The sequence below is a fragment of the Ciconia boyciana genome, chromosome 1 (genome assembly GCF_034638445.1).
Source record: "Ciconia boyciana chromosome 1, ASM3463844v1, whole genome shotgun sequence".
In the NCBI taxonomy this organism is placed as follows: Eukaryota; Metazoa; Chordata; class Aves; order Ciconiiformes; family Ciconiidae; genus Ciconia; species Ciconia boyciana.
Genome location: NC_132934.1, coordinates 89034719 through 89060950, shown reverse-complemented (window position 1 = coordinate 89060950; position 26232 = coordinate 89034719). Strand labels below are relative to the sequence as shown.

The 26232-nt window shown below is 47.0% G+C and overlaps 2 protein-coding genes across 8 annotated transcripts in view; one reads left to right on the top strand and one right to left on the bottom strand.

The window, feature by feature from the left end:
* CTC1 (CST telomere replication complex component 1) overlaps positions 1-19718 on the top strand; it is a 27293-nt gene extending 7575 nt beyond the window's left edge. For 2 of the 6 annotated variants that reach the window (XM_072881143.1, XM_072881162.1), the window contains 20 exons: positions 1500-1644; positions 2039-2341; positions 2513-2641; positions 2980-3206; positions 4735-4909; positions 4994-5194; positions 5425-5551; positions 5749-5863; positions 6205-6667; positions 6942-7031; positions 7311-7454; positions 7742-7812; positions 8609-8718; positions 9056-9221; positions 9462-9548; positions 9626-9785; positions 10256-10320; positions 10583-10745; positions 10887-11013; positions 12233-12722. In XM_072881143.1, the coding sequence (XP_072737244.1) occupies positions 1500-1644; positions 2039-2341; positions 2513-2641; positions 2980-3206; positions 4735-4909; positions 4994-5194; positions 5425-5551; positions 5749-5863; positions 6205-6667; positions 6942-7031; positions 7311-7454; positions 7742-7812; positions 8609-8718; positions 9056-9221; positions 9462-9548; positions 9626-9785; positions 10256-10320; positions 10583-10745; positions 10887-11013; positions 12233-12411 (3247 nt within the window). In that variant the 3' untranslated portion in view covers positions 12412-12722. Of the gene's footprint in view, positions 1-1499; positions 1645-2038; positions 2342-2512; positions 2642-2979; positions 3207-4734; positions 4910-4993; positions 5195-5424; positions 5552-5748; positions 5864-6204; positions 6668-6941; positions 7032-7310; positions 7455-7741; positions 7813-8608; positions 8719-9055; positions 9222-9461; positions 9549-9625; positions 9786-10255; positions 10321-10582; positions 10746-10866; positions 11014-12232; positions 12724-19372 lie in introns of those variants that run through there. The other 4 variants (XM_072881170.1, XM_072881152.1, XM_072881180.1 and 1 more) reach the window with 4 other exon arrangements.
* On the bottom strand, positions 13542-26232 carry VTCN1 (V-set domain containing T cell activation inhibitor 1). Of its 2 annotated transcripts, none has more exons than XM_072881211.1 (6): positions 26047-26232; positions 21026-21090; positions 19195-19542; positions 16081-16359; positions 15221-15382; positions 13542-14565 (listed from the first exon to the last, which is right to left on the bottom strand). In XM_072881211.1, the coding sequence occupies exons 1-5, from the start codon at positions 26076-26078 to the stop codon at positions 15261-15263; spliced, it is 846 nt and encodes a 281-aa protein (XP_072737312.1). In that variant the 5' UTR covers positions 26079-26232; the 3' UTR covers positions 13542-14565; positions 15221-15260. The 2 variants fall into 2 exon arrangements, with proteins under 2 accessions (XP_072737312.1, XP_072737303.1); XM_072881202.1 differs by having other exon boundaries at positions 13556-14722.

Genomic DNA, 26232 nt, shown 5'->3' with positions numbered 1-26232 from the left:
GAGCCAAATTGTGTTTCTGCCACAGGTGGAAGTATAACAGTGAGTGATGGAAGTAAAAGTTATACAATAAAGGCAGCTGTTTTCCAGGACTTTACTGGAAGTTTTTATTCTGTATTTTGACAAAATAAGATAAATTTTAATTATTTCTGGATGTATTTTGATACTACAGAAAGGACATGAGAACAAAGTGATGATTCATCTTTCACTGAGGCTAAAATTCACCCTTTCGGTTAGCACAACTTTTTTTTTTTAACCCTACAGTGAACCAAAAGTATTATTGCAAGTAATTCTAGATTCTAATATGAAATTAATATACACTGCCGGTCAATTCTTATCAGATTGCTGAGATAAAGGTGCCAGTTAAATGTCAGCTGATAACAGTAACTGTTGTCTTCAGTGAAAATAAGACTTACAGTATGTGAAAATGTAGCCAATGGAATTACAAATCTTACTCAAGTTGGTAATTTCAGGTTGTGCTAGATCATGTTTTATCTTCTTGAGGAGAGAATTATTGATGTAAATTAATAACAATAAAATGTCACTAGTCAGGCTGCTTTACTTTCTTTTTAGTTTTCTTTTGTTTTAAACAAGAAAACTATTTCCATATTTCAGTGCACACCATTAGCCTTTTAACATAAAGCTCCTCTGCTATTCCCTGATATCTGACCAATTTTCCGTGCTCCTTGTTAAAAATGTTACCAATAAAGTAATTAAATGTTGTTCCTTTTACTTGTGTGTGTGGACGTCCTGGTATTTCTTTTTTTAAAAGTCATAAAGTTACATAATTGTTTATGTGTTTTAGAATCAAGAATGTATTTGTTTAGACTAAGTGGGATGGTTATATTCAAGTAAAGTAGGAGGTGAAATGAAAATGACAAATGAAATGACAAATTTTTGTTTGAAATGAATTTTTTCTTTTTTTTTCTTTTTTTTCTTTTTTTGAAATGAAAGTTTGAAATGACTAAAGAAATGTCACCTCTCTCTCTCCTCATCTGCTTTCAGTTTTGCTGCTCTTTCACCCTGTGACAAGTTTTTTAGGAAGACTCCATTGTTGCTTTCAGGCCTTTTTTATTTATAGGCGTAGAACTTTCACAGTGTCACATTCCATGGATCTACAAAGCCAAGTTCTGTTTTCTGCTGAAGAATTGCTTGTGACTTTTTTTTTTCCTTTTGACCTGTAATTAGCTTCTTGTTTGTGGTAAAGCTTTTTATAGTCTGGCTGTTGTCATGGAACATGTGAATTTGTTCAACACAACCCTGCTGTCTTCGAATATTAAGGTTTTTTAAAATATCAAAGGGATTTAGTATATAAAAGTTAAAGTAAGAATTTTGTAGCCAAATATTGTTTTGAAAACCTCTCTGAGAGAAGGTCCATATTACTTTGTTGGATCCTTTATTTCCAGAAAATGCATGCTGCATATTTGTTTATTTTGCTTTTGAGACACTTTCGAGTTCCTCTTTCATCTCTGATTTCCTTTGCCTCCTCAATTGCCCTCTAGGATTCAATGTAAGAAAAGATCAAAGCTCACTGTGGTGGGTGAATTGGCCAGACTTGGGCCTCTCCTTTGTATTCACCACAAGACGTTCTTCTTTCTGTTTCTGAAATGCTTCACCTCAGCTCTTTGGGTCCCTGTGCTGGTGCAGGTAAGTCCTTGGAATTTTGCTCACAAATTCACCATCAGTATCTGTGTATGTGCTAGTTGATTAATTCTTTGAAGCTTGCCCTTGACTTCCCAGTTTGATTTATTCTTCCTTTTACTAGTGATTCTCATTTTGGTTTGGTTTTTTTTTTATTCCATGCAGCCTACAGTAGTCCTTGTATGTAAGAAGTCTAGTTCTATGCCCTGCAGAAATACAGCCCTCCCTCCCTCCTTCATGCAGTTGCAGTGCCCCTGAATATCTTGCAGATATTGCACTTTTGCTAAGAGTGTGAGGCAGTCCTCTTGAAGGAAAAGATTTTTTTGGGTGGGGTTATCGGGGTCAGAAAGAATTTTTTCCAGTGCAGATGCTGATGTCACTTTTGGTTTCTCTGCTCTAGAAGCCCAACCAGCTGGCATGGCATCATATCCTCCAGCTGGGTCACAGGTACACAATAACAGGCCTGAGTACGTCCAGCCTGAAGAAATCTGGACAAAGGATGTTTGTCACCAGTGTTTCTTCCTGCCTTCTGCCCTACTGTGCAGAGCAGGTGAGGGAGCAGCCACTGGACAGTGCTTGGCAAGGAGAATCCACTCAATCTCCTTCCCTTGAGGCTGCTGAGCAGCCCAGTGATTCCTTGGAGCTGGGAGTTGAAGAGGAGAGGCCAGGATCAACCAAAGAGTCCAAGATCATCTCATATGTGGTAAGGATTCGTAGGGTTAGCCTTCACCCACTCATGCTCTAGGGTTTCAGCTCCTGGCCTGCAAGGTCTTATTTTCATCATTAATTTATTTCCCTATTGCTCAGGCCTGTGACTCTCTTATGTTCGGGGACTCTCTACACTCCTGTAACTTCCTGTTTGCTTTCTATTTAGGGAACTGTCACCAAAATACTCAATGTCCAAGCTGGTCTCTTTTTACTGGATAACAAAGTCTGCTTGTGCCTTGCTTACCAGCAGTTGTTGAACTCTGCACGTGGACTCCGGCCAGGAGCATGTGTGGAGGTAAGCTGAGACTTAGGAGGCATAAAGCATTCAGTGGAAAATACTCAGGCCCTGGGGATGGCTCCCAAGTGTGTGGGTCAACAGAAGACTACGGGAACATTGGAATTATTTCAGCAAGTATCTGGAACAAAACTGGCAATCTTACTGTCTCGGCTTGGTCAAGAGAGTCAATATTATTATTATCTGATTCCTCCCTAAGCAGTGTCAGGTCCCTCAGGCCCATTGGATTTATAGACAATCCAGTAGAGTGACAAAGGATTTAGGGTGGGGTGATGGTTTTGGGGAGTGGTGGCAGACTAGCTATCTCCTCTCTTAAGTTGTATGTCTGTGTATCTCAGCTCATTGATGTCCACCTCCTGCAGAAGCCTCTGGTATCCTTCCCTTTCATTGTACTTGGTGCTTGCCTGAGCAGCACTGTTGTGCTGAAGAGTTTTTCAAGGCTCATCACCCCCTACCAGCCACCGGCCTGTTCAGGAAATCTCTACTTACAGCTGCTCTTCCGCTACAATCTTGGTATGCCAGTCTACCTCTGGCTGGTGAGCCTCCTGGAGACATTTGAGGAGAGGTGAGGACAGTTCTTCTGAAGTCAGGCTATGTGTAAATGTGCTTTGTAGGCTACCTGGGCATCTTCTAGACCAAGGGTTAACAAAATTACTGTGCTTGGATACTAATAGCAGCAGCAATTGCTTCTGGTTTACTGGCCTAAGCCATTCATCTAGACTTCACATCATGTCCAGTTGCTTCTACCTTGCAGTTGCTCTTATGAGAAAATCCTGTACATTTTTCAAGTGCGTGTGCAGTAAGCTCACTACTCTCGGGAAGCTGCAGCACTCCAGAGCACGTGCTCATGTACTTCTGCCTAGGAATTTTTGTCCTGAAATACAGAAGCACTGTTGGGATGTGTGCCTGCCAATGTGCTTTGCTTGACGAATCAAGGTGGGCACTGAGGCTGGAGCTGGAAACTGCTGCTACAACCAGATCACAACCAATATAAAGGCTCTTGTGTCGTGGCTGCTCACAGGAGCAGCAGCTGCTCAGCATGTCACTTTGAGATATTCTGGGTATTGCCAGTAGTGTGAGCATTCATTTGAGAGCCTCTGTCTTAGCAGATTTTCCCACACATGCTTATCTCTGGGTCTTCCAGATGGCTTCCTGCTCTCCCTGATGGTTGCACTCTGTTCGCGTGACAGCTGTGAGCCAGTTTCTGGGTTTACTTCTGGGTTCTGTTAGTGAAAATATTTGTGTTTGTTCTGGAATAGTTATGGTTGATCACTGTATCTGCTGCCTTGGACTTTAAAAACTAAAATGTATATATTTAATCTTGGGCAGTTAAGTAGCAGTTTACAGAATGCTCAGTCTTCCTGTGCTTTACTGGCAATGTAGAATTTTTACCAATGCTTTCCAATAAAACGGCTTCAGTTTTGCCCCAGGAATTATACTAGCTATAAGTTTCAGGTTTTATTAGCTTTTTCACTTTCTTTAAATGTGATTGCTAAGTCCTGCTACTGCTTTAAAATTGTTCCCGTGAGTTAGTTGCTATCTCTTTTTATTCAAGTTCACTTTCTGTTATCAAGTCATATTTTGACTGGCAGTGTCGTCACTTCCAGGCATTCAAAAGCAGTGACCTAAACTTCTGAAAGGAATGCAACGCAAGAATAGTATTGGAACAAGAGCAGTCTTCGGTTGTTTGTCTTGTGATTTTTTTTCATCCTGTAAAAGAAAGACAAGTATACCTAATATGAGTAATCATATCAAGCTTAGCCAAAATTCATGGACGTCCATTTGTGTGACTCAGAGGGAGATTATTTTTGGGTGTTGGTTTGGGTTTTTTTTGGTCCACTTGAGTTTCAAGATTTTGCAAGTCTGTCCATTTCTGTATATTTTGTGTTCATTGTCTGCTTGCCTGACATAAATCTGCATCGCCCTTAAATGTTCCTTTTTTTAATCACTTCATGTTCTTTTTGCGCTCTCCTTAGTTCTTGTCCTACACAGCACATTCACTCATAATAAGCAGAAAGAATCCCTGACTTACATGCAAAACCCACTAAGAAGTGAGGACTGCTAATACTTCTAACTGTCTTAATGTTTTTCAGGTTTTCTTGTTTCTTTGGGCGCCGTCGACTGTTGCTTAGCTCTACGCACCGAAACCCTGGAGCTGCTGAGAAGTTCCTTGTCCCCCTTCTGCAAACTGTGGTGCCAGATAGAGGGAAAGCAAGAGATGTTTATAATGAAATCCTAGCAAAAATACACCAGTGTCCCCTGCAGAAGGTGAGTAAATGCTCTGTGAGCTGTTTCCTGTTTGTCTGATGGAAAGAAATTCAACTGGTTCATTCTTTCTTTCTTTTTTCTTAGTATGTGACCCTGACTCCCCCATGCCAGGCCCCATCTCTGTCTGCAGTTTGCCGTGTGGCAAAAGAGAAGAGCTGGGAAGGCTTCAGTCCATCACAGCTGCTTTCCCCCTTGGAGGCACAGCACATGGGCACTCAGGAGCTGAATCGCAGACTGGCCTGGTCCTACTGCACACTCTCAGCAGGAAGTTTCCAGCCCCGACTGGTAAGTGCCTTGTTCCCTTTGCTGTCTGTGCTCTGAGAGTTCTCAGTTTTCCCCATGCCTTCCAGCACCCTGTCTGATGCATGCCTGTTCCTCCTGTTAGGGAATGACACTGCTTTTCTCACCTGTGGTGTGTTGAACAGCTGATTTCGGGCTGCTGCTACGCACTTTGATTTATGGCCTTCAGAGATGGGAAGTGTTTGATGCTCTTTGCTGTTCCCTTTCTGTTGCAGATACTACTGGGTGTGCTGAGAGTCTCCTCCAGGAGCAGTTCCCTCCAGCTGCAGGACAAGAGCAGTACGCTTCCCTGTGTGATATCCCATAAGGATGGTAGCCCCTTTGCCCATACAGCTCTCATAGGTATGTCCCACTAAGCTAAATTTGAGAGTGCTGGGCTTTTGCTGTTCTGCCATCCAGCTCCAAAACAAGGAAGAGGAGACTTGGTATGGAGATGCTGAACTGTCACTGGCCTTGTGACTTAAAAATGAGGAAATTGAGCTTGCTGGGTTTGTATTCTCTTTTTATTAGCTCAGCTCCTTTCTCTGATGTGTTTGCAGGATCACTCTTGCAGGTGGAAAACTACCAGCTTATAGTGGAGAGATTCCTTCAGACTGATTTTCCCTCCTGGGAGCAGCTGGCAAATCTGGAGCATGTGAGGGAGAAAAAAACCAGGCAAGTCCCTTTATTCAGTGCCCAATTAAAATCATCACTCTGCAGTTCCACAGCTATTTTGGACTATGGTAAAGCTGCTTATCAGCATAGTATTTCAGTGCCAAAGCAACTGGCCTTTGCTATTTGCAGGAAAGGAGATCTTTATCAGCAACAAACCCACCATCTCCATTTTGTTCAGAATACACCCAGCCTGGTAGCTGCCCTCTACTTCACCCTTTCCCGCTGCTCCTGCTGAATACCTTCGGGGCACTCACCAGAAGTGGTTTTCCGAGATAACTGCTTGTTTCAGACAGCCCCCTGTCAGGAACAGGGAGTTTCACTCCTACCATTTGTCGTTTCAGTGTCTATGTGCAGTTCTACTTTGAGGATGTTCAGGTTCTCCATGCTGCTGAAGGACAAATCCAGAAAGGCCTTAGGAGTGGAAACAGCTCCTCTTTGAGGGGAAAGGACGATGGCAGCTTAACATCTGAGCTGGAAACCCCAGAGGCAAAAATGCTGAAACTGGAGGATCCCAAGCCAGATACTCAGAGAGATGAGAACTGTCAGAAGGGCCAGAGCAGTGCTAGAAGAACCAGCTATGTATCTCACCTATTCTTGGTTACCCAGAAAGAGGGTCTCATGTTACGCAATTACCAACTACCCAGAAAAGAAGATGGAGAAGGACAGGAGCTGCAGCGCAGTTTCCAAGCCACAGTGCTGTGGCTGGGCAGACCTTGGCTTTGGAGCCACTCCAGAGAAAGTGGGAATCTGCCAGAGCTGGAAGAGACCAGCTGTGATGGAGAAGAAGGCATGACACAGCAAGAAGTGAGGCAGGAGGCACCTTTAGGGGGGTGGTTTGATAATGCTGGGAGCTGGCTCCTCAGGGAGCCTGTGTGATAATTAAGGATCTAGATTCCTAATCAATGGGAGAGTGGTTTTTGTCTTGGTTATCCTTGGTGGTGCTAACCTTACTTCTAAAGCAAGACATTCTCTGCTGGGCTTGCTCTCTTCTTGCTGTATTTTTCATTTTCTACCTTTTTCCTAACATTTCTCATCACCTTTTCTCCCTCCCCTCCCCTCCCCTCCCCTCCCCCACCAGGCACTACTGCTCTTCATGGGGAAGTCTCTACGATGGTTTCCATTTCTGCACCTGCATGGGCTGTATCGCTTCATTGTGCCCCACTGTTCGGTAAGAGAGAGGTTGTTTTGCTGTTGGAGACTTTTTACTGAACTGCATGTGGGAGTCGAGGAGTCAGAGGGTGACTAAGCTCTTTTTGAGTCTTGGAATTCCCATTCATCTTGCCAAGGAACTGCTTCAGTTCTGTGTTTGGTTAAAATTCTCAGAGCTCTGAGTTCAGTGTATTTTTTTTTCTTTAAACCATTGTACTTCAGTGGTCCTTTTTTCCTATATAGCTTTCATCTCATTCCTTTAATAGTCCTCTTTCTTGCCTTATCACTCTTCTCTCAGGACTTGGAAGTGTTTGACAAGCTCTGTTTTCCACCTGTGCCAGCAAAGTTCCTGAGCAGTTCATCCTGCCCCCTGTGCCTGCCTGTCCAAGATACCTGGCACCTACAGCATGAGACATGGGTCTCCTGTCTGACTGAGCACCAGGTATGCAGTGCCTTATTGGTCTAGGCTTTCACAGGCAACTCGTAGATCTCTCCAGAACTAGCTCAGAAAATTATCGATACAGAATGTCTTGTTGATGAGACTGTTCTGTTCTAAGCTCCATCAGAGGCTGCTGTTGGGCTTCACATTTTCCTGCCTCAGAATTAATCTGGGGAGGAAGCATCAGTTGCTTGATGTAGCTCTAAGCATGCAGAGCTTGTCTTTACTGCTCTGGCTGGGGATAACCATAAACTACAATTCATCTGAGTCCGTGTCTCCCCCACTTCTAGCTGGCAGCCAGGTCGGTACTGAGAAGCATGGACCAGAGAATTTCCTCCATTCCAGAAGTACTTAGCAACAGGTATGTTGGTCTGCCGCAAATTAGATGTGACCGTGCCTCAGGGAGTAGGTCTGCATTCATCTTTGTTGGAGACAGTAATACATTAAACAGCAATGAATTATCCACCCTAGGAATATGGTTTGGAAATCTTCCTATGTGCAAGTAGTCCAGACTGCCCCCATCCTGTTTATCAAAGTTAAAGGGATTGCAGGCAACAAAACTTAAAATCAGTGTCCAGAAGAAGTTTGAGCTACTGCTGGTGTGAACTAGGTTCCAAAAGTCTCTGCTAAATTCCTGTCAGAAGTGGAAATAGGTGCAAGCAGGGAAAATGAGGCTGAATGTGTGAGGGTTTGGGTTGGTTTTTTGATTGTTTTAGCATAACTTGCTCAAACAAATACTGGGGTTAGAAGCTTTTCTGTTCAAAGCACGTTTAATCTGGGGTGATACACTTGCGTACTGAAATTTCACCAGTGCTTTATGGTAAACTGAGTTTTTCTTTGGTTGGCTTCTTCCTCTAATTAAGAAAAACAATTAGGAGTTAAACAGATAGGAGGGCTGTAATGTGTCTCTCTTTTTCTTCACTGCTGAGCCTGAAGAAGCAGAAAGCGAGTTAAAAGGGCCTCTTGTCCCTGGGTGGGGTACACTGCAGCAAGCTGCCCTCAGTCTAGTAGCTCAGGTGCTCAAGGGCAGGTTCCCCTGAAACCAAGCCGAAGCAACAGCACTCCACTTCACCCTGTCCTTTTTGGGAATCTTAGTGTAAGGCCTTCTTCCACTCCCTTTGTCTTCAGGCAGGACAGAAATCCTGGTCTGCTCTCAGTTTCACAGGTTCCCTTGTTTCTTTCTCTGGTGAGATAGTGGAGAGGACCTTGTGTGCCTCTCCCAAGAATGAGAAGCCATCTGTGACTCTCGGCCTTCAAAAGCAGAAAGGTAAGATTGTGACAGTCTGTCAGGTAACAACAGATTGATTCTTGCTTCTTTTTGTTTCAGAGAGACAGTGCACTGGGCTAACTGTGCTCCTGTGTCTGAGAATAGTGGAAGTATGCCAAGATGTTGCATCCCATTGCATGTCAGAGGGCTGGGAAACTGTACACTGCATGTGTGTTGGGGATGGGAATGGGAATACTGTACCTGGAAAATCTGGGACGTGGAACAGTGATAGCCTCATTGTGATGGGAGGGAAAACACCTCTAGTAGGTCCAGCTCAGTGACAGACTATGCTACCTGCATGTGAGCTCATGGTGTGTGTGGTTCTGTGTCTCCTCAGGGAGTCTGCTAGCCAGTGATCACAGCGTGAAGCTCAGCATCTCAGTTGCTCCAGGCTCCCCTGTTGTCATGGATATTTACATTGCTGCCACCTATCTGCAGCATCTCTGGGGTTTGCTACCTGGAGCCAAGATCCTCTTCCAGAACCTGGAACGGAAAATTTCCAGGTACCCCTGTCTTTAGAGCCCTGGTCTGGGCTCCAGCTCTGGCCTCTCTTATTGTCTTTGAAACCATCTCTAAATCTTTCCTCTTGTGGACTTTCCTCATCCCTTGCCCATGCCTTCGTGTCTCCCAATCCCTTGCTACAAATTATTTTTCTACCATGTTACAGATGAAGACCAGCCCAGCCATGCCAAGAAAACTGAGCGGTTTGGTTTCTTTCTGACATCTACTCTTTCATATTGCAGATTCCATAATGTTTATTGCACTTACATTGCCTCCAGCTGTGTAAGCATCATATCTTTGCCAGCTTCTCACCTACCTTTTCCTTCAAGGTGAGTCCAGGTTCTCTTCCCACTTTACAGAGTCCCAAGAAAGATTTCCAAGCTTCTCACATTCTTATTTCTTCTAGTCCTGCAGGAGAAGCCTCACCCCCCTCACTAGTGTTTCTATCCAACTTGCAACCTCACCTGCAACACCTGCCCCAGGCACGGATTTTATGCCACTTGTCCTGTGTACTGACTCTGTCCCTGCAATGGGTTTGCTCACTCTGCAGCAGCATCTTCAAAGAGGTATTCAGGCTTCCACAGAGATAATTTGTGATGAGCCTTGCAGATTCTCTACTCTAACACATCCTCTGCTACCATGTAGAGGAAATAAGAGTTCCTATCCCAATTCCAAAACCTCTTTTTCCAGCATCTGAAAAGGACTTGCTTATTAGAAAGGGACCAAAATGACAACTGATTAGAAGCGCGCATCTGATATCAGGCAGGCTGGCAGTTAGGAGTGGGGAAGAAGCAAGGACAGTCACGGGGAGAATCCTACTCTGTTAATGCTCTGGTTTTCCCATGTTCACTGCTGTTGGGGTTCAGCACCTTGCAGCAGGTGATTTTTCTCCCCATACAAACTTTGTCCAAGACACTCATTGGAAATGCAGTGAAGTTCTTTCATCCTTTGCATGCTTAATTAGGGGAGGGTTAAAAGAAGCAGTGGCCCTTCCCCTTCTCACCCATACATAGCTGTAGCTTTACTCTTCCTTCAGGGGAGGTGCACCCGACATAGTCCACCATGTCCGTCACACACAGGAGTGAGGCAAGCCAGTGCACGGTAAGCGCTGTAGAGATTGGGTGTGGAAAGAGGTGGGTAGGAGGGAAAAAATTACACCACAGAGGGGAAGGGAAAATCAGATCAAGGATGGGATGTGGACAGAATAGCAAAGACAGAAGTTAGAGTTGTCATGTCTTCCCAGATGTGAACAAACCTCCCTCTCTCTTTACTGAGATCTGTTGTCTGGGACATGACCCTTGTGAGGGAGCCAGGCATTGTCCTGACCTCCCTCCGCATCTTAGTCTGCCTGCTTTCTCCATAGGGTGCTGGTGGAGGATGGAACAGGTGAAGCTTTGGTGCTGTGCAGGAACCAGCACGTGGCAGCAATACTGGGCCTCAGCCTTCTCGAGTGGGAAGCTCTGCAGAACTGTGTGCAGAGCAGGGGCAGAGTGTCCATTCAGCATGGGGAAGCTACTGGCACGGGGGTGAGTGGGTTACTCCGGTAGTGATTGCAGCATGCTGGGCTTGAGCCTCAGCTGGACTGGATTTCCCTTTGCTGTGGGTGTTTCAGTGACTCCCTGCTTCCCGCTGCACATTCACTGGCAGCACACCCTTTCCTTCCTCAGTGCATAGAGGAACCTGAGGATCTCGTTGCTTGCTACCTAAGGAGCCTGTGCAGGAGTTCTCTCATCTGTCGCCCTATCCTGCTGGATTTCAGCCTAGACAGGAAGCCCTCCAAGATCCTGCAGCCTGGTAAGCAAGCACTGTTGGCTTTTGTAATATTTAGCATGGGAAGGAAGAGAGGACCCGTCTCACCAGGCTGGGGAAGGAGAGCTGCCTTCACTGCTTGCAAAGCAAGATCTTTGGAGGATTTCCAGGGAATTGTGAATTCTGTAGTGTAGAGCTAAGATGTGTCTTAGCAGAACCGTGGTTACAAAAATACAGAAATAATATTATAAAAGTCACTATATACAACAATATTCTATCTGAATTTTTCTACTTTACACAGAAGCATAATAATAGTATTGAATTGTCCTTGTAGTTGTGGTGAACAACTTGGAGCTTCTCTGTTCAAATTTTATATATACTTCCAGGAAAATGTATCACCTAAACAACCAGGATAATAATTGTTCTAAGGGGTCAGTAAGGGGGGGGTGGGTGCTCTGAGTGTGTGCGCGTGCGTGGTAGTGGTGGCAGGAGAGAACATGTTTTATTAGCATCCCCCTTTTGTCCTCCCATCCCCCAACATTAAGGTACAGGTTTATTTCTATGGGGTGCCTCTTACACACAAAGCTTTCTCTGTTTTAGAGCAAGGTTCCCAGTCCTTGGATGGGACAGGGTTCTGGCCAGCCAGTTACTGTGCAGACCTCCCAAATCAAGAGGGTTTTGACTTTAGACAGGACAGCAGGTAGAGTCAAGACTAGGCCTGGAAATCCTCACCATGCTACGGAATTTAAAATGCTGAAGTTTTGAATTCATGGGTGCCGATGTCTGAGCTCATGCTGCCACAACTGTGCAGTTGCTGCGTTAAGGAGACATTCTTCTTAGCTGCTTGCGCTAACACTAGCGCTTGAGTATGAGTCCAGGTGCTGCAAGGGGTTGATTTGCTAAGCTCACCAGAGGATGCTCTGCTGTGGAGATGTTATCTATTGGCTATTGTGTAACACTGTAAGGCCAGGTTGCTGGTAGCGAGAAAAGATACAAAGCCCAGTGCATCAGCTATGTGAGCAACACATAGTTCACAGCGTTTTACAGTGTAAGATGTCTGTTTCCTCCAAGCTGAAGGAATGCTGGCCAAATGCATTCATCTGCTTACATCCTGGATTCATTAATCATGCTGTCCTTTGAGGTTTAGCAGATGCCAAGCAGCTGCTGCAAGACCTTCCCTCCCCCAGCAACTTCTACAGCTGTGTGCTAGAACAGAGCAGGAGCCCTGTACTGAGTTGTTACAGGTTGTATCTTTCCCCTTCAGCTCCACTGCAGCTGAGAAATTTTCGGTGCGGCGAAGTAGAGTTTGTGTCGCAAGTGGGACCTCGTCCGAGCCTGCTGTGCCTGAATGTGGAGGAAGTGGAACAAGAAGCTTTAAGCTATCTGAACAGTGAGAGGATTAGGAGGACGTCTAGTCACTGCCGAGTGGGAGCTACTGCTTAACCTCTCTCCCAGTGGGAGAGGAATTACAGAAATACCTACTGGGACTGGAAGCTTTTTTTCATCTCCTTTCCAGTGGGAGCATGGGCCTGTGAGCACAGGGTGAAGGATGCAATGAAGAAACTGCTGTGACTCGTGGAATTCCTGAATGGTCATTCTGGACCATTGCCACCAGTGATACTGGGCTACATTTTAGAAGAGAGATGTTCAATACTTCTTACATGATAGTGGTTGCTTTGGACCTGGGGCACACAATGTGTGTATTTTATGTGGTAGTATCTACTAAATAAAGCTATTAAAATACAGTTTAAATAACACTCTATCTATTTTAGTATTAGGGTTTACTTGCTATATGGGGAATGAGGCAGAATGTAGATCCTTGGTTTATGAGCCAGAGCCAGTCACTTTGCAGATTATTCACTGTCTTAATGCAAAACTGTACACTTGCCACAAGGGATAGTCTTCTTAACCCAATTGAAATTATTAAAATTATGTTTTTAAAGCATTTCCTTCCTCCAAGAAGAGAAGGGAAGTGAATAAATTATTGTTTGGAAACTAAATCATGGTACTAAATCACAGGACTATACAGGCATTGTTTTGCAGCTTAAACAGTGGCCTGAACATTACGTGGGGCTGGTAACAAGAGGAAGGCAGTGAGCTGTGATACAAATTCACAACATGCTACACGCTTGCCCATCTGTTCCTGATTAGGAAGGGGATGACTGCAATGGCACATGCCAGTATCTATAGTGGCACGGCAGACTAACCAATATAATATGTGGGAGATCACCATTTGAAGAGATTCCTCTCCCGTCTGCTTGCAGTGATGACCAAATGTTCTGCACTGCTTTTGGCAAAATAACATCCAGATCCTTCATCTTGTGCTATAGGTTAGTAAATTCCACACACAATTACTTCCCCACCTTATTCTGTGTGCAGACAGCTACTCTGTTTTATATTTTGTTTGTTCAGTGTTTTCCCCCTGCCTTTCCCCTTTCATCCCAAGTTTGAGCCTTATATTAAACTTCAGGTGGTGGGTTTATTGAGCATGTGTAAAGTATCTTCCCTCTCAAGGCCTGCTGGCCACTTCTAAGACCAAAGCACAAGTGGCACCAGACCTGACAGGTGCCACCATTCAACAAAGTTCTGCGACTCCATCCTTAAGAAGGTTGCCAAAACAGCTTAGAGCAAAGGTCTACACAAGTTTTGCTGTGACGGTCTTTTTTTCTGTAGATGCTTTCTGTGAAATGGTAACAATTTTGCTGAAGCTTGCCCCCCGCCATCCCCAAAGAAAACAAAACAAAACCAAAAAAAGGCAAACAAAAAAACCCCTCTCAGTCTGAGGAAAATGTTGACTGTAAGTGATGAGATCATAAGAGATCAAAACCTGATTTAAAAGTGCAACTGAAAGTAGTCCTGTAATACGAATAACATAGTGACAGACGGTGCTACAGAAATAGATAGGAAGTGCCAGATAACGGAGACTTATTTAAAAACAAAAAAGGCAAATTTGTCTCTATAGTTGTAACTATGTTTAATAACTGTTTTTACTTCTGAATTTGAAGTTTCCTGTAGTATCTTACTAGTCTCCCTCTTTCCTCCTCATTATGTATGCTATTCTTCTGCCTGCTGCCACACTTACTACTCACCTGTTTCTCTTTTATTTCACGTTACAAATGCAATCATCAGTCCTCATATAGGCTGTTTGCCTTTGCCAGGTTGAAGACCTAACACTTATTCCAAGCCTATTGGCTATTTTCTAATCCATCAGTGTTTTGCCATTCACAACATCTTTGTCAGAAGGGGATTTTGATTACAGTCTTCTGAGAAGACTGACTAGATTAACTGGCTCTCTTATTTACAGTTTTATTAGTACATTCTGAGAATCACAGGACATGAGATGGGTGAATCAAATTTGTTTGGGGGGAACTAAGATTTGCTTGCTTTTAGTACCCTGAGTTTGAAGGACCAGTTCTCAGATGTATTGCAGGAAACCCTTTTCCTGTTTGTCTCCGAGCTTCTGTCTGTGATGAGAGTTCTGGTCACTGGGTTACTTCAGACAAGAGAACACATCTCGTTCCTGTGATCAGAGTTTTTCCTTTATTTATGCAACTCTCCTTATCATGTTCCTCGTTCTTTTTCTGAAGCCGAAGTATCCTGTTGTTGGCACGGGTAAGAAATAATAATACAAGAGAGAAATCAGCTGGCTTCATGTTTGTGCTACTACATGCTCTGGAACTGGGAGGAGCTCTTAAAGTTCTCGGCCCAAGAGGGAGGAAAGCATGAAGCGTGTCCTGCCATCAGGGTAGCTGTTCTGCACAGAAAGACAGAGATGTTCCTTTCAGCTGATTTTCTGTAGCTCTCCGCTTCATCACCAGTTTACCTCTAGAGCCTACCACCCAAAGCCAAAGCTGGTGAATACTAAAGGCAGTTGTCCTGTGCTTTGACTCTACGCTGCCTTGCAGCCATGAACTGTAGCCAAGGTTCAGTGAGTGCGCAGAGCAGCAAGCAAGAAGTCTATCTTTCGGGTCACAGAGAAGGTTGAGGAGGGAAGCAAAAGAGAATGAGAGGACGAGTAAGAGATGACAGTCAAGAGTGTAAGAGAAGAATCTAAAGTTGCAGAAAGTGATGGGAGAAGCCATGCGTCGCACCTAAAGCTGGGGATGGGGAAAGGATGGGCACAGGGCAAAGACACGTCCTGCTGTTCTGGCAGGCTTGAGATAGGTCTGCTGCTGTAACAAAACTCAGAAAGAGGGCCTACATATACTTATACCGAGCATATATGCTTATGAGTTTCCCTTTCCAAGCTTACCTCCAGGTTCAGCAGTGTTTCTGATTGTTTTATAGAGGCTTTATATCGACAGCAGATACAGGGGAAGGAGAAGCATCCAGTGACAGACTGGAAGGGAGGAGGACACTGACTCTGTGTCCAGGTTCATCAGCTGCAAGTTGGTCCCCCTTGTAATGCTGAAATCTGTAGCAGAAGAATAGTGAGAGGCTACCAGAATGGGGGAGCACAGCAGGGAAGCCAAAATGAGTGTGTATATTTATTCCTCCCCAGTTTTCTGAATATTGATAAAGATAGACCCTGCCTCTTGTGCTGGAGACCGACTGCTATGAAGCCCTCACTGTAGAAGAGCTATGACCCTTCTCATGTAGAACAGGAAAAGATATCCAGGCTTTTTGGAAAGTTTGCTTTCCTGTGAATAAGATGGCCTTTTAAATAAAGGGGGTGGGCTGGAGTCAAAGAGATTGTCATTAGTAACAGCTAAAGGGGCCTGCTGGTTTGGTACACAAAAGGGATCTAAGTTTAACTGGCTAAAGAAAGTGTCAAAAGTTGAGGTTTTTGGTTGGTTGGTTTGGTTTTGGTTAACATTCAAAGGAATACATTCTTTTGAAGTGTATCCTTCCTTCCTTCCCGTTCCCTGGCAGTTCTGTCCCCTGTGCCAAGGGAGCAATCATTACCATGAAAAACATCTGAAATAGCAGGACCAAACACAGACCCTTTCCTTCATCCCAGGGACAGAGAGGGAGGTGCTTGGATTAGCCACGGATTTCAGTTCCTTCCTTGACTGACACAGGTGCTGCAGGAGCCCCCTGACACACACAGGTGCACTGTTTAAACTCTCTTCTCCCCCGCTCCTGTGGTCTCTGCATGGTGTTAAACACTACCTGTCACTTTGATGTTGCCTGTAGCCTTGGCAATGTTGTTTTCAATCACGCAGGTGTAGGTGGCATTAGCAGTAATGTTGTGCAGAAAGGAAACCACTTTCAGAGTGATGTTTTCAGCGTTCAGCTCATAGCTGGTGTTGGCAACATGAGGTAGGTACTCCCCAGTGTTGCTGTAGGCTGTCCAGCGCACGGCGGGTCGAGGGAACCAGCGTGGTGCTTCGCACTGCACCATGTCCCCGCTGCTGCTGTTCTCCACGTGGACCTTGGGGGTGCTGAAGGCTTTGGGAGGGAAAACAGGGAGAGAGTCAGAAAACAGCAAATGTCTAGGAACTGGGTGTGAAACACCCAACTGCATCTGCCGGTCAGTCCCAAGTATTTCTAGAGTACTTGCTGCTCAGCATCACAGGTAGCCAAACCAAACACCGAGGGTCAGACAGAGGTCTGTATAGGTTGCGCTACAGGGGGATGACTACAGGGGACCTAAAAACTCCTAGGACAAGGCAGTCCCATTTGACAAGATCTGCTGAGGTCATGGCACAGCTTTAGTGTCTAAGTAATTCTTCTTAACAATTACAAGCTGGGTCCCAGGCTCATAAACTAAGCATTTCCCAAGAGCTCCTGGACATCCAAGCTCCCAGAGGAGACTGAGCTCAGGACCTGGCCAGCCTGAGACTGCCCATGTCTGCCAAACACCCGGCTTCCCCGGGCAGGAGCTGCAGCTGGCACAGCTCTGCTCAGCTCTGCTGAAGGCAGGTGGCTGAAAGGAGGCACCTGCTATTCTCGGCAGGGAGAGGCATGCCAAAAGTGATTGCTGTTATCAGAGGCCAGGGGAAGGGGAAGATGACTCACCCTCTCTGCTGACTGAGAAGGGAGCCTGACCAACAGCTACAGCTTCGTGTTGTGACTGACGCTAAATGGGGCTGCAGCCAAGGGAAGCTCTGTCTGCACCTGCTGAGGCTGAGGGCAGACTAAGGTGTGGCCTGAGCTGCAGGATTTACGCCAACATCCCTGAATTAAACGAAACGTTTGAAGCCCATTGCAAACTCAGCTGTGTTTTAAAGCCAAGGCCATCTCAAATAAAACTTTCTTAGTCTCAGTCTCCTAGAAAAACATACCTCAGTACATTCACTGTATTTCTCACATGCACATAGGTGAAGAGCAAACAGCAGCTTTTTAGGAGAGCAGAGTTGACTGATTTCAATGGAAATAAAACCTAATACAGCATTTCACGTGTTCTCTCTAATGCCTTTTCTTTGTGGGTTACCTTGAACATCAAATCAAGCAACACAAAATCAGGCAGGTTCACAAGATTTCAGGTAAGGGTAGGAGACCAATTCCCCATGGGACTTAAGCATGCCTCAGACGTGAGCCAAAGCCCTCTAGCCTTGCGGTTACCTGCTGTAGTCCCAAGCAGTTCTTGCATCCTTGCCATTGCACAATAAGGGGCCTGTGAGCCCAGCAGCCTTTTTTTCACTGCTTGGGGAAGTGCTTCATGTAGCAACAGGGCAGAAAACACACTTTCAATAAGAAATGGGAGACGGTGTGAAATGACACTGGCCAGATGTTCCTGTGACACCAAGTCTCATATTGCCTTTCTGTCCCAAGACAGACTCCCTGTCAGTGACATGGAAATGTGTCTGCATCTCCAAGACATCTGTCACAAGCTTCTGCACAGAAGCTGGTGCCCACCTCCTGGTGCTTTGGCTCTGCTGGGCCAAAGGAGGAGACTGGACGTGCAGAAAAGCAGCCTGTCTCATTCAAGAGCTCTGCTGGTTACTACTGTCCTGCCATGACTGGCCTGAAGCACAGAGGAACCTCCACATGCTGCCAGTACAGCTGGCCTCACCACACAAGCAGTCACCTGTCCTAAAACTGTCTTTCCTTGACTTGGAGACGTCTGACAGTTTTTCCTCTCCTAATTTGAGCTGTTGGGCAGCAACACCGGTCGCAGTGGTGAGGGAGAGGGTGCAAAGACTGCAGTCTGCAGGAGACCCTGAAGTGGTTCATCCATCAATCTCCAACATGAGGTGACCCTTTGGGAGGTGATTTGTTACTGCAGCCAAAGTCATCTCACTGGAAGAGTGTGAAGACCTGGTGGTTTCTAGATCTCTCCTGGAGGACTGCCTCCCCAACATTTGGAGAGCCATGAAGATTTTTTTTTCCTCCTTTCTAACCATTCTCTTGGCTACCTTAGAAATATTCCCTGGAAGGTCATGGACCCACTCTGCTGTGCCAACCCCTGAGTTCAAGAGATGTGCTGGGACCTCAGGGGTGCCAGCAAAAGCCAGCCAGAGAAACACTAAGACCACCTACCTGTGCCGGCTCACGTTATCACCATTGTATAGTCAGTGTAACACACCACAATTTCATTAGAAAGACCCAGAGGCGACACAAACGGGTGAAACGCTGCTGAGTTCAGTGGAAGCGTATTGCTTTGTGCCGGCGGTGAACATGATGGCCAAGCCCAGAGGGTTCAGAAGAATTAAGGACCCACAAGTGAAAATTCAGCAGTGTCTGTGCATGTCTTAAGGTTGACTCATAACAAGGTAAACAATTAACTCTAGCAAATATGTAATACTTAAGATAACGATGATATAGGCTGTTTGTTGCTTTGATAGCCATTTTGAAAAACTGAATACATTAGAAAAACAGAAAAAACATATTAAATAGGCTATAATTTTTACTATGCAGCATTTCTCCTGGCTGGAAATATATCTTAATCTAGACAGAAAAAGCTATCATTTTATCTTTAATAAGTATAAAATCTGAATCTTTATAAGATCAATTAGCTACTCCCATTCTTAGGGGCTCTTTATAGTTAGTTAAGTGTCTGGTAGACTACGTGTGGTAAATAGAAGAAAAGACAACTGAGTGTATTAAAATAATAATCTTTTCTGGAACGAGGATGTGGAAAGAGTGGGTAAGGCCATAAACACCTCTGGAAAAAAAACAAAAATACCCCAGTCCTACTCAGGGGTGCAAGGCTCGACGGTGGGTGCTGGAGGAGTGGGTGCTGCTCACACAGCCTCTAGCATCGGCATAACCACAGGTAGGTCTAACCGAGCCACAGTAGCCTGCATTTTGCAGCAGGATTTTCTTTCTTTTACCCCTCACCTCCCGTCCTGTACTGCAGCACTGCCGCACCGCTCCCTCTGGCCGTGGTGACAGAGCACCGGTAGGTGCCGGCGTCAGAGAGCTGCACGTCCCTCAGCTCCAGGGAAGCGTTGCCGCCGATCACCTGGTCCACGAACACCGCCGTGCGGCCCTGAAACGACGTGTCTTGCTCTTGCAGGTGGTCCTTTCCTCCTTTAAACTCATGAACCAGCCCCGCTACTCCCGCCTTGGCCCACCGGATCACTATGCTGCCCATCTGGATGTCGGGCTCGAAAGTGCAGCCCAGGATGCCATGCTGGCCGATGTTCCCTGGAGATGTGAGCGCCGTGACGCTGATGGAGTGTTTTCCTGCAAGGACAAAGCAAGGCGGCATGAGGAAGGCGAGGCAGTGAGCATGGAGAAAGGCCAGACTGCCCTGCGGCTGTCGTGCACCAACCCCGAGGCTGAACGGGCACTGGCACATTGCAAGGACACCAGTAGCAGCTACCAGTGCTGCTAGCAGAGGTCAATTCCCATTGCTTATATACCAAGATAAAGCACAGGAGCATTTCTTTAGCAGGCAGTCTGCTTCAAAAAGTAGCTCCTTTTATTTGTTTGAGAAGAATTTGCATAGTGTTTTCTTGCTTACTTATATGTATCAGTGATTCTTCTCTTTGCGGCTGCCAGAAGAGCATGATTTTTGTGTCTTGTCTTAGTTGGGATCTCCCTTTATGCATTATAAATGTGATTGCAAGGAGTAATGCTGGCAGAGAAGTAGGAGGCTGTTCTTTCGCCCTTACTGGAATCCAAACTGTTTTCTTTCATTTACGAAAAGTCAGCATTTCTCTTCCCTGGGGACACAGATTGCTTATCAAGTCAAATCCTAAGCAGTGAGCTTGAGAATTAGTTCCTTCCCGGGGCCAGGTCCTCTTTCCCATGCAGCCTTTCCCTAAGTGTCCCAAGGAGGCTGCATTTTGGCCAACACCAAAGCAACACATTTTTGTTGAGGGAGCAGGGGAACATGCCCCATCCTGACAGATGCTGCCCAACTTCGCAATAAATACCATCATCTCCTCCTATCTGGGAGAAGGAGCACAGTAAATGCAGGACTTTCTGTATGTGTAGGTTTAGGGCTCCAAGCCCAAGGAAATTTCAGCTAACACAGCACTACATCTCCAGCAGCACAGGTTGTGCTATACTTATTGACCCCTTGCCTCAGCTGGCTTCCCGTGGAGCAACAGATGGAGTTGAACATTTCAGTTGCTAACACACCAGATATAACTAAAAAAACCCAACCAAACAAAAAAAGCCCTAATTGCTGCTGTGAAAGCAGAGATCAGGTATTCACTTCCCGGGGCAAAACAGAGCTGCCCCACAGCGCCAGGGCTCACACATGCACAGCTGTAGCCTGGGACAGGCCCGCTGACAAGTTTTCCCAGAAATTAAGAGCCAACACAGATTTCCTCACTCAGCTCTGAGTGCCAAGTGCTGGTGTCTTCTAATCCACCCTGAGCATGCGTGCGTGTGTATGTGTGTGTAAAAAAATCTCTGCACTATTTAAAACCTACAAGAGCTCACAGTCTCTAAGGAGAGCACAGCTCCTTGTGGTTTAATGCCATGGAGTGATACCTTGTTGAGAAAGGCCAGAACCGAAGTCGCCTGTGCAGTCTTAATTAATTCAGCCATCTGGTACCTAAGCTTTATAAAGCAAGCCTTCGTTAAAGGGTCATAGGTGGCACTTCCACACAAGATCACACCTCAGCCCATGCACAGGATGGAGACATGGAGGTAGCGGCAGGGCAGAAGTTCATCGCCCCACCGGTAACAGCAAGAAATCTGAGCAGTCACATACCTGAGACACCAAACCCGATGATCAGGGCAATCACCACAGCCAGGATGATAATGACTGTAGTCATGCTATTTGGGGAGAAAAGAAAGGACAACATTACCGCACAGCCCACCTCCTTTCACACCCTACGCCTACGGTGCACATCTGCAGAGCCGCCAGCAGGAAGGCAGTTGAGGCAGGTAAGCCACAGACCTAGAGCAAGGTGGACCAGTGAAGCACATGACCACGGTAGTGATGAACACCAGGGCGAGCACTCACCATCAAAGGTGGGGGACCATGTGGCGGGAGGAGAGGAGACCCAGGTTTTGCCTTTGGAAGAAGGCAGCAGGTCCCAGTGGAGGATATTCCTCTCTGCATCCCCTGGTGCATAAACAAGCCAAGCAGTCCCTGCTGGCACTTGTGAGGGATCAGTTGGCCAGGGAGGTGAACAGAGCACTGAGACAGGCTCCTGACCCCAGGTAACACCTGGTACGAGCCAGGCAGTGGGCAGGAAGGGGGCTGGAAACAGGGCCAGGTCTGTGAGCTGGCTGGTTTGGGGATGCCCCATGTGCAGATGGATAAGTGGCTGTCAAATGAGAAGCTGAGGAGAAGACCACTTGCCAAGCCACACAGGCAGAGCAGCCCCAGTAGAGGAGGTGACAGGCAGCATGGCATGGAGCAGCACAGCTTGAGCCTTGCTGAGCGCAACCCACCTCCGGCACAGCCCCGGCTCAGACAGACCTGTAAGTGTGACCTGGTGCAGGTTCCCACCACAGCTGGTGGAGCTGTCACACGTGGTCCTGCGTGCACTGTCACATGGACTGGGGGTTGTGGCATCAACCTCTGCTCCCCACTGGAGCAAGCCCTGAAGCAGCTCCCCGCAAAAACCCACAGATACATCACGGGGCGAGCAGCTCATGCGCTCATGCCCAACAGTCTCACAGGCTTGCTGGGCTCAGCCCTGCTCAGGACTACCGGAGGAGAAGCTCAGAGAGCCACAGGAGGTCCTCACGGGGGACTTTCCCCCTTCCCCAAGCCTGGCAGGGCACTGGACGGAGCTGTGCTGCAGGAGGCACAGGCACAGGCCATGGCCACCACACCAGCATCTGGGGCTGCCAGTCCAGAACTTGTTTTGCCCTGTTGTACACAGAAACTCCCAAGCTGCCTCTTCCCATCTCATTCCCAGGCAGGACCAGGCTACAAGATGTCACAGCCCTCCTGCCCACACAAAAATAGCTGCTCTGCTTCAGCTGTGTTCACTGGCTTGCAGCACACTCTTTCCCAACACATCGGGCACCCTCCCACACAAGAGCCCATTGGTGTCCGTACAACTCCTCCCACCATTAATGTGTGTCTTCATCAGTTACTTGCACAATCACACCTCAATCACCGCAGATGCCAGGATTACGGGGCTGATATGGAGCTCTAAGGAGTTGCACCATGTGAACAAGCCCCTCCTGCAGGGAGCAGCGGGGATGGGAGAAAGGGAAGATGGGTTGAAAGAGGGGAAGGAGAGGAGGGGAGATGTTGCAGAAGGTCTGCTTGTCTTCCCACTGTCTCCCTTCCATCCTCATCCTTAAAGCCAGTGGAAAGTTGTCTGAGGGAGCCCCGTCTGCACATGCCAGCATGCTCAGGAGAAGGGATCAGAACTGTGTATTTCATCATGAGTGTGCCATAAGTCCATATAAAGGTTCATACGAGTCCATATATACATTCACATCCATACCAAGTCCCCCCTGCCTAGACGCCCTCAGAGCTGGGAGGTGTCATGCGTTTGGCTTCCTCCACATTCTCACCAGCTTTCACTCGAGACCAGGGTGGATAGCAGTTCTCCACCTGCCCCTTCCTGGTGCCCTGCAACTGCAGTCACAGCTGACCCCAATGGGGAGGAAAGCAGCAGATATCCTCCAGCCACGGGCATCAGGCAGACAGAGACCCATCACCAGCCACTGCCTCCCCTGGGAGCCTGTGAGATGGGGACTTTGTTGGCTCATGCAGATCCTGCAGCATGACAGCTCCCGGTGGAGGCTTGTCATGTCCCACAGGGCTCAACCCCAAGTCACTCGGGGTCTCGGCCAGGCTCACTGTGGGACAACCCTGTGCTTTCTTATTCCAGGACAGATACCAAGCCTTTTGCACATGCTGAATAATATCTACCTCCTTGAGGAGCTCCACCAATTTCTACAGAGCTGATCCCAGAGCAAGATAGTTGCTGTAAACTCAGCCAAGGTTGCCATGATCACCCTCAGCTCTCACACCTGGGAAGCACAGGCTTAGACCCAGAGCACATATGCCTGGAGGAAGTGGCAGCCATGCCGTCTCACAGTGGCTGTGACTCACCCTCATGCCTCTAGATTAAAATCCTTCTTCCCGAGACTGGGCAGGGGAGAAATTGCTGGGAGCCGAGGGATGCTGCCTGCAGGTTATGGAGGATTTAATGAATAAATGCCGGAGGGGGTATGGCAGGGGACAAGCAGCCTGGATGCCCTCCCGTGCAGTCCCTGAACAATTCAGGTGCCACCATGCTTGCCCCCAGTCCTCGAAAGAGCCCTCTGGCCTGAACACCACCTCTGCCTTAGCACCGTGCCAGGCAAAACCGTCCTCAGCTCGCTCACAGACAAATGCAAACCAGCACTAACAGGCCAGCACCAACATTTTTGTCCCCTGCTGGTGCCACCTGCCCCCATAGCTGCAAAGCCTCGCTAGCTTTGCATCCAGAGAGGTGCTTCCCACCCCTGGTTCAAGGCAGCAGCAGGGCTGACAGAAAAATCTGCTCATTTGTTACAGGGGAGATGGCAATTTTGGGTACCTGGATGTCACTGCCCACTTCAACACCCCTTGCCAGGGACAAGGGGATATCAGGCCCTTTCGAGTTTCCTCCACAGAAACTGTAAGATCCAAGAATCACAAGGGCCTTACAAAAATTTGCCTGTGAGCCCCCTGTGCGTATTGAGTTGATCTGGAGTGCAGGGTGAACAAACAAGAGGAAGCTGGCAACCCAGCCACATGCTGACGGTAGCTGTGTTTCACAACAGTCCAGTCCAGCAGTTCAAGCAAAAAGCAATTTTCTGTGCATCAGCACCCCTCATACTTACAGCATTTCAGAGGCATGGAAACTGGCTGATGCAGATGGCTGGGGCTGCACAAGTCAGAGCCCTGACGCCACCCTCGGTTCACAGCAGCACTTTGGCAGCCTGCAGGATGCCGCTCCACACATCCTACCCTCTTTTCCTTGGTCCCATTCCTGATCAGCCAAACAGGGTTTTGCCCGCAGCTCTGCACAGCCTGAATGCTGCTGAGCACAGGAGACAGAGAGAGGCTCACAGCCCCGCCGTGACAGGCAGCAGAGGCTTAATCCTCCTGATCTCTAGCTCCATGCAGAGTAAGCTTTCCCTTGGGAATGGGCTTAGAGGTGCGAGGATCAAAAAACCTGGAAGATTAAGAGATTGAAGGTCCCCTGCCTTCCTCCTTATATCAAAGCTTACTGTGGAAAAGAAATAGCATGGCAGGGCTAACCCAAAAGGAAGGGTTTTCCGTTCCAATAAGCAGTTAATGATTTCAGAGCTCAACTTTTCTCAGTGCCTCAATTTTATTGAGTTGGTTTGTTGTTTTTTTTTTCCTGAAAATCAATATAAATCTCTCACTGCTCCTCTGAAGCTTCCTGGAAAATTCACCCCTCTCTCTGGGCTATTTCTGCGTTTCAAGATTAGCCTGAAGAAGCCTGATAAAGCCTGAAGTAACCTGCTGCTGTCTGGCTGCACGCCACCGCCCAGGGCGGGCAGAGGTGCTGGCAGAGCCAGAGGATGGTTCTCAGAGCAGCAAGGGGTAGGCGTTCATTTTTTCACAGCCATCAGTTATTGCATTTCCCTGACAAAAGCCAGCTGGGCTGCCTCTTGAGAATAACAGAGCTGGTTATTACGTGCATTCCAGACGCATGAGGAATACGATGCCCCATGGATATTTACACCATGTTATATTATGTCTACTAGTGATCTCACTTTCATCAGTGAAAAGGTGCAGATAATATTACTATTTAGTTCTTCCTTGATGCTCCATGTGAGAAAGCTGGAGCATGGCTCATGCATGAGAAGTCTCTTCTGTTCACATGTGGACTGTCCTCCCTGCTGCTGTTCAGCTTAGGTGGGACAGATACTCGTAACAGCTGAAACCTTTTTCACAGAATAAATGCAAGCAGGGATGTCTCACACACCTCACTGGAGCCTTTGCCTCCATCCAGCCTGGAAGAGCCCACACCTGGGATAAAGAGACATAGCTTGTTGGTGGCTTTGTTCAAGCAGTCAGGTTTAGATGCAAGCCCGGTACACATTCATCGGAGGCTGAAGCAAGTTTGCCAACTAATTTAGCCATCTGGTGGGGGTTATTTTCAACTAATCAGGAGATAAGGATACGAGGTAGGTATTTTTATGGCCTTCCTCACAATGCTTCTTTTTCTGACTGTAGTTCACCAGGACTTGGTCAATAGCTCCAAAGGAAACAGGCTCATTGAAACAAGAGGCACAAACCAGTTTGCATGTCTTCCCAGCTCTTACTCCTGACCCACACAGCAAGGAAATTTGCTGTAGGACAGCTTTTGCCTTCCTGCCCACAGCACGCCAATTGGATGGAGATGTAAGTGACTGTCTGAGGGCAGCAGAAGGAACACAGAGCCTTCCTCAAGCTATTGATACCCCAACATACAACAGCAGGAACACAGAGCCTTTCTCGAGCCATTGATACCCCGACTCACCACAGCATTCAAACCTGAGGTAGCGTATTCCAGCCATGCACAGTGATTAGGACACACATGTCCATCCTGGCTACAGTTGATGACCTGCACATGGGTGCCTGACAGCTACATGGCCTTACGGATTGTGTAAAAGAAGCTGTACCAGTATTTAAGTAGCCTGGGTGAGTGCAGTATAGAGTCGAGCTGCAAAGAACTCCTGTCTTGAAAGCTCCTGGCAGCAGGGTGATACAGCCGAGGCATCTGGAAAATGCAATTCCCTCCCTCCTCTCTCCCAAAGCAGATGCAGATAATGCCATACCTCCAGAAAATGACCTGGCCTTGGGATGCCATGGTCACGGCACCTACGAAGACAAGCCAAACACCAGGTGCCCAAAGGTCTCACACTGTTCAGCACAGCCCCTGTCCTTCGCATGATATATTCTTCTGGGCTGTCCTGCTTAAATAACTGAACTCAGCTAAGGAGTGGTGAGCCCAAGCAGTGAAC

Bases quoted from the DNA above. Each gene is read 5' to 3' on its own strand.
- VTCN1 (XM_072881211.1), bottom strand. From the start codon at position 26,078: ATGGCATCCCAAGGCCAGGTCATTTTCTGGAG. The intron at 21,091-26,046 runs GTATGGCATTAT...CTCCCCAAATAG, and splicing joins GGCCAGGTCATTTTCTGGAG to CATGACTACAGTCATTATCA. The intron at 19,543-21,025 runs GTATGTGACTGC...TTGTCCTTGCAG, and splicing joins CATCGGGTTTGGTGTCTCAG to GAAAACACTCCATCAGCGTC.